This window comes from Schistosoma mansoni, chromosome W, assembly GCF_000237925.1.
Source record: "Schistosoma mansoni strain Puerto Rico chromosome W, complete genome".
In the NCBI taxonomy this organism is placed as follows: domain Eukaryota; kingdom Metazoa; phylum Platyhelminthes; class Trematoda; order Strigeidida; family Schistosomatidae; genus Schistosoma; species Schistosoma mansoni.
The window spans coordinates 29,968,109-29,975,758 of NC_031502.1; the positions used below are offsets into that span (position 1 = coordinate 29,968,109).

Consider the following 7,650-nt stretch of genomic DNA (forward strand, 5'->3'; position numbering starts at 1 on the left):
CCATGTTAGCCGTTGACCAACGATTGATTCATACGCCATTTGTCCCCCCAGGATACTGGAGTCCATGTGCACCATTGGTTTGGAATCAGGGTTTTCCAACTCCCCTAGGTGAACTTACCGTGTCCACCGACCCGGTTAGAGCGCCGGACATTTGCTTTTCGCCATCTCAATTTCGTAAACAACACCCACGCCACGAGAAGGCAGTGAGTAGGACTTCCTTGGCAGAGGCTGTATACGCGTGGCCATGTGAGAGCATTTCGATACGGAGAGGGGACTCTCCCCACTCTCAGCCGTACCAGGGCATTTGGGGGCCACTGTTTATCAGAGTAGATAGATTTACTTGGTAAAACATTTAATTCATTTAAAGAACATTTATATTATTTGGAAATGGGCACCACTGTCGGATACTAAACTAGGGCAGTTATTCAATTGTCTTCGATATATCAAGGCCTCAATGACTGCTCCGAAATTCATCTGAATCTTCGAAGTAAACCATCATATTGAGCGATAACAAACAAGTGCTCATTAGTAGCTTCTAACAAAATGAATGTCTCCATAATCCGGTTACAAAAACTAAGATCGCTTATATTAGTGAAGCTAAAAGGAAAATAAGATTCTCATTCGCCTATCCTGGAAATGAACAGCGAGATTTATTGTTCTTTGATTAGAATATTAATGGAAATTAGTTGAAGTTGGTTTAGGTCACTGATTCCCATAAATTTTTCAACAAAAATAGAAAATCTCAGCATTCTGGTTTATTTTCCCACAGTGACTATGCTTTTATATACGGCTGTGAAGAAACAGCTAACTTAGTTTCACAAATCAAAGAAAACGATGCAAGCATACAGGTAATTGATGCATAACAACTGACTCGCGATAACGTTCGGTCGATACAATATGGAAAATTGAATTAATTATAATTAAAAATCTCCTTTAGGACATCAATGATACAGGAGTAAAATGCAAACATGTAAGCTAAGTATATGGAAAATATTTATTCATTATTCATAATATATATATTTTTAAGTGTTCTTGATATCCTTAATTTTTCCAACTAATTTTTACTCAAAAACTAACAAATTTGCTTGAATCAAGAACGCTAGGTTATTTGATTCAATGTGAAATTTTATATCCCACATAACTAATGTAAAAAAGGAGCAAAGTTAATCACCAGTTGAATGCAGTCGGATCAGAAAAGTAAAGAACAGTTTACATTATATAAACACATACTTCGTTGACAAATATAATGATCTTCACCAGAAAAAACAAAACAGGGAACGCTCATTAAACCCAGACTTTGATGAATATGGTTAAACATAGTATTATCGGTACATTTTTTAATAAGCATGTTCTTTTCAACCACTTCTTTTAATAATGTGGATTGGTGAAAATAAACACGGGAAATGGATGGGTGGATAAGTGAATAAAGGCTGTAAAACAGAGAAAAAGGACGTGGATTTGTTAAAAATGTGTTAGTCACACTCCAACCAGAACTAACATCACAATGGTAATAACAATTATAAACGATGATTTACACCAAACTTCACACCATCTCATCGTCTAAACTTTCACTAAGCAGGAAATTCGCAGCTGCATCCTCATTTTTCTCGCACGCGTAATATGCCTACGAAAAAATAGGTTAAAACATCATTATCGTACTCTGTGGAACAAATTTCTATGAAAGTCGATTTCAAAATCATCAATATGACTTAATAATTGAATTTACGTACGTGCTGTGTAGAGTACCCACATGAAACTTTTATTCAGCAAAAATGTATCACGCTTCTCTTTTAGACTTTACCACTAAACTAAGCATATGATAACGGACAATCTGCTGTTCTCAAATGACCAACGTTTATGTCATTGTGCTGCTGTAAATTGTGATAAATCACGGTAGAACATGCTTGTGTTAAATTCATGTTGTTTGCGACTGACAATCGCTTTGAGAACTTTAAAATATGCAGTACAATTGAAAGCTGGTTGTTATAGAATAACAAGACAGAAGTGGTTGCTCATTATATGAAAATAAAAACAATCAAGATGTACGAATCCGTCTACATAGACCTGCCAACATATACAACAGGTATCACAAAGTAATCAACCACGTTTACGAATGCTATTTCACTGATTTATGTGAACTATTGGGAAGCGATTTTACTGATACACTGAAACGATCAGCAGCAAACACCATGGTTCATGATTACACGAAATTGTGATTTATATTTTTAAGAAGTAGAGCAAAGTATGAAGCAGAACAGTTAGAGTTCAGTTTACAAACATCAATAAACTATATACTACGGTCTCAATACTAAATGTCACATGTACAAAACTGAGTTAGAAGTTTCGCTACACGCTTTTGAACACTGACCCCATCGAGTTAAAGATGTTCGATGATTCCACGTTAAATTATTTTTATCACTGAACTCCACCTATTCTACACCAACACTTAAATCGAAGTCAATGTGTGAAAAATGCTTGGGCTTAGCGGTGAACATGATACAAAAGTTTCTCTATCGGGACATCAGTATTGACCAATCTTGTGTTAAGGGCTTTTATAGCTTGCACTGTAAGCTGACGCTAAAAGTTGGTAGAAGGATGCTAAGGAACGATAAGACAGAATGATAGTTGTCTCATAGTAATTGGGTGTGTCTCAATGACTCTCTGCATAGAGTTTTGTAAATTACGCAATCTAGCGAATATAATCCGTTAAACAAACAAAATACACAATTAATAAGCTAACAAAAAGTGACTGATGAGAAAATTTTAAAATGTATATGCGTATAACCAAAAGCTTTAGCTTGAACCTTCTTGTCTTTCATTTCCGGTCGAACCTGACATCCTTTGATCTACTCCCATAACAAAATAGTACTAGGTACAGCTTCCGAAACTGGATGTGACGTGGCATTAAAGCGAATTTAGTTCCGTAATTATGTTCTTCACACACCAGATAGTCTTAACACTACTAACATAGTTTTCACTAGGGGATAGAAATCACGGAAATAATAGGAATCAAGTGCGGATAACCGTTGAAAATTTCAAACCTACAATCAAAAAAGATTAAGGGTAAATGACATAACCCCACATAATAAAGTGCCACGAAACGAATCATTGGTACAGAGATAAAGTGAATACAATTTGTCTAGGCTTGTTTAACTTTGACTATATGGAATGTAAATTTATTCGTATTAGGCACATAACAGCTCAAAAACAACTTGAAGATATTAACCATTGTAAGCCATATCTCGGTTAAGGCGGAAATAGTACTCGACATAGATCGGGGTTAATGAAAATATTGCGAGTTATGTTGGAAAATGACGTACGCTCTATCACTTACTTAAAGTAACCTCACACAAATACTTGGTTAAGTGAACAAACATCTTCGCAATACCATCAGCCTAGCGCCTAACACAAAACTTCTTGTTCTATATTTGTGCGGAAAGACAATACTTCTAATGGTATCGCAAAGGGAGAATAAAGTATTTTAGAAATTGATTTCACCGGTGTTTATATGTTTGGTTCCTAACAAATTTCCTCTGGAGTTTGTATCATATTAAAACTAGCTGTGTGTCATTTATATTCAGTTAGAAGGATATCTAAATACTAGTTTGTGACCTTTTAGGTAAATATTTTACTGATCAATGGGATTGACGGTAAGAGTAAATAGTGTCAACGCGATAAGTGGTCAAATACCAAAATAAAACATATAAGAGATGAGTGATATTGAAAATACAGATGATCATTACTTCCTGATTGTCACCAGCATATAAGGAAATGTCAGCCGAAGTACAAATAAAAAATGGATTGGCGTCTCCGGTTTTCAAGTGGCAATGATCATAAAGTGGGCATTCAGCTTTTTTTGATGTTAAAATTACCACATATTGGCTGAGAACCATCGAGTATCAAGTGAATCACAATCAGTTAAAAGATAGTTTAGCTGAAACAAATTTTTTAATCGCGATCCCCTGACCAACGGTTCTAAATTCTAGATAAATCAATAAATGATTTTTTGTCCACAAAGCTATTCCTTGATTTAACCGCATTGCAATTCAATTCCATTTCCAGGCTTTCACTCCTTATTAATATAGATTCGGACAATAGGAACACTTTGGATAGGGGAAACTTAGTTGTAGTCCAATGTCAGCTAGCCTAAAAACTATTTGTAAGCGTACTACCAACAGCATTGCTTTCGGTGAAGTCTCATCACATTTCCGCATTGTCGTGAACGATGGCTTAGTTGTTGAAGCACTTGATTAGATTCGTCAATCCTTAAAAAGAAGACTCGAAATCAAGTGGACAAACTCTTACCTGGTAATTTACACAAAAAATGAGCGAAATATGAAGTCAAATACTTGACATAAAAACAGTATCAAAGTTTTGATAAGAAACTATTGATAGTAGACACATCTTTTGGGAACTTACTTGGATAACCAACTCCTCCGGAAACCCTAATGCCTTTAGACGATCCACAGCAGCGCGTTCCTCAGCAGTCATGGTCAGAACAGTTTGACGCTGACTACCGGGTCGAGTAGTACCAGTGACTGGGGTATTAATAAATTCCAGAAAGGCTTGTTCATTTTCTTGAATGAGCTGAATATCACATAATTTTTAAATTACAATTATATTAGTACCAGCTGTATACTCATTACAACTAAAGATATTTAATCATTCAAATAGTCACACGTAAAGTTAATTATTTTTCCAACAGTGGATATTTGACATTATTGATAGTATCCACTTTAACGGAACATGCATAGTATAGAGGCTGGAAGCCTACAAGAACGACTGGGACGAAAAAAATATACTTCAGACGCGTAAATGGGTCAGCCAAAATGTAGTACTAATAAAGTAAACAGTTGACTCACTAATCATGAATGTCAGGTCAAAGAATTTCATATCTCGAATTTACTAACACTGACATAAAGATCTAGTACATTTAGCTATACAAGTTTAAGCTGCCAACACGACCAAGAACTAAAACGTCCAAAGCATATGCAACACTGCATAGTTTATGAGTAACCTCAAAAGTGAACCCGATCAACGGTGATTGCGGCACATACTTATGTGAATGAAAATAATTAATGAACTTAAGATTTAGATACAACACAAAGCCCTGAAAAGTTATAAACAACCCTATTGCATTTCTTCTTAGAGACTGGTCCGCAACTACCAAATGCTTACATAATTATTGTAAAAACAGATAATGAAAATTCGTGAGAGTGCTAAAGAAACACGTACCCTAAATAAATCTGCATTATCATTCCCTATTTGCTGGATGAGCTGAGGCAGTAGCTCTGGATTTGCTTGTACTAGCGCTCTCATTTGTTGAAACTGGGGTAAACTTGCGAGTGCAGCGATCGGATCTTCTGAGCCAAGGGACTCAGAGCCTGGGGTGTCAGTATCCCCAGGTCCTTCTGGAGATACACTTTCGCTCTCTTCCCTTTCCCGTGACTGGTCAACAATGTCAACATTCGGAATGTTTCCTGATGAAAGGTATTCAAATGCTCTATCGGGGTTGTTGAAGCCTGCTCGCATTGCTTGGATTACCTAAATTTGTCATTATTATTTTACAAAAGACTGACCAATGATCTCTCAAAACCCATGGACATTAGTTCTTTTACAACCCGCTCAAAATTCTCTCCAGTAACTAAGGAACTCTCTCCAAAACCCAAAGTACTGGTTGCGCTAGATGGGGCTGTTGTAACTGTAGGTAAGTTAGATTGGGAATTGGCGTCTGGTTTACTGCTCGGGGCTTCATTCGCTTCTGTCACGGGGCTTTTTTTGTCTGTTGTTGGCTTTGTTTCACCAGTAGGATTACTTTGTACTGAAGCACTAGCTTCTTTCGTTGTATCTTTGGATGGCTTTGAAACAGACATTACTACGACGAAACCAGATTCTGTCACTTTGTAATCTTTTAGCGATTTGCTATCTTCCATCACCTTGCCTAAGTAATGTAACAAGCTATGAACGATAATTTACCTGAGTGTATTAGTTTCTGAGTCCTTGCATCGAATTCGCTGCCCCATTTCGCTTCGATTTTCTTCTTAACGTCGCCAATCTACGTACAATATTACATCAACCTGCGATTTACCAGATCATCTTCTTGAAAGTCAAGAACAAACGTCTGTTGCATCAGTGTTTTGAAGGTAACTTTCATTGTGTTGCAAAATAACGACCCGAAAGTGGAAATCAAAGAGATGGCCACGGCACACCGACTCAAAACTATAAAATTCAACACAGTGAAAGAAAAATTCAGACAAGTAATATTAAATACTAACTTATTAAAAAATTGACTGATTAATTCCTTTGACTTAAATGAATTAGTTATCTACTTTAAAATGAACCACTCCACGTAGTACACTGGCTAAAGCGCGGTTTTCAAATGAGTCTTGACAATTTTTTAATTGAGTAAATACGAGTCAAAATTTTGGGATTCTAGCCAACGTCTCTGAAGCAGTCCTGGTTTGCTTTAGATTACTTTGGCTCACCTTAAACCAAACTTAACAGAGTATATTCAAACTAATCGTCTATAACTGGAGTATCAGAAGAGGCCATATTGAACCCTGTGTTATCCCTCATATATATTATGTCTTCTCAGAAAGCCTCATCATTTTAGTCGCCATGCATGTGGATGAAATTAAGTTGTGGTTTATTATCAAAAATGATGATGATTCATGAGAGCTTCGAAAAGATTTTGTGTCGTTTGAGTGAACGCGAATAAACTTTACGAGATCTAACTTTAAAAAGTTACAAACGATGTTATTTTGAGCTACAGAAGAACATCAGGATAACTGCTTCTGCTATTGCTCTAACCCTACTAGAACCGATTCGGAGTGCCTCCTATGTGTCATACTAATAAAATTCAATGACCAACAATAATCTGTGAGATGTAACTCAGGTCAAAGCTATTCCTTACCTCGTTTGCAGACAGCTAGACATGCTAGCTCCTGAGTTTTTCTCAACACTGGTCAAAACTTACATCACCCATAACTCGTAGTCCATAAAACCGCTGCATCCCCTCTCCGAAAGGAGAATATTAAGCATTTTAGGCGTGTGAATGTAGTCAACAAAGTGGATCATAGGACTGAGAAGTCGAACTTTTAAAAGCTAACTTTTCTATAACAAGGTGCCCTTTCTAAGTTGTAGAAGAATAAGAGATGGCCCGATAGCGTCGTACAACACAATGAGTACTTCAAGCTACCTTGAACCTTATCAGTGTACCTCTTCAGATAACCACTAGTAATTAGCACATCAAACAGTGGATGCTTGTGCAAGACAGTCGTATTTCCCATTATGGGTCATTCCTGACTGGAATGCTCTCCAAGCCGATGTGACAACTCCCACAGCTGGCAGCTTCAAGAGTATACTCGATAAAAAAGTAAGTACCCGTGGTTTACGGTCCTCGATCCAGAACACTGTTCGTATACTCGCGCTCAAGAATAAATAATGTCTATACTTATTGATATGTATGGACAATATCTTACACTCCATTACTTATTACTACATATGAACGAACCTGATAGTTGTTATTTCCGACAACTCAAGTACCCCAGATTGAAGATGTTCACTGAAAATCAAGGCATATTGACCTACAAATGACTGACGAGTCCATCTGGATCCGGTAGTTTTCACTAAATGAGCACATGGTCCGAT

At 36.8% G+C, this 7,650-nt stretch overlaps 1 protein-coding gene across 2 annotated transcripts; it reads right to left on the reverse strand.

Moving 5' to 3' along the window:
- Nucleotides 1-741: 741 nt before the first annotated feature.
- On the reverse strand, nt 742-6,200 carry Smp_061920.1 (putative uv excision repair protein rad23; the record flags this gene model as incomplete). Of its 2 annotated transcripts, XM_018789311.1 has the most annotated exons (7): nt 1,544-1,624; nt 4,420-4,587; nt 5,236-5,544; nt 5,580-5,701; nt 5,741-5,941; nt 5,977-6,055; nt 6,089-6,154. In XM_018789311.1, 7 exons carry the CDS (start codon nt 6,152-6,154, stop codon nt 1,544-1,546), a joined length of 1,026 nt encoding a protein of 341 aa, XP_018654768.1. The 2 variants fall into 2 exon arrangements, with proteins under 2 accessions (XP_018654767.1, XP_018654768.1); XM_018789312.1 differs by having other exon boundaries at nt 742-1,624; nt 5,580-5,941; nt 6,089-6,200.
- Between the last annotated feature and the right edge of the window lie 1,450 nt (nt 6,201-7,650).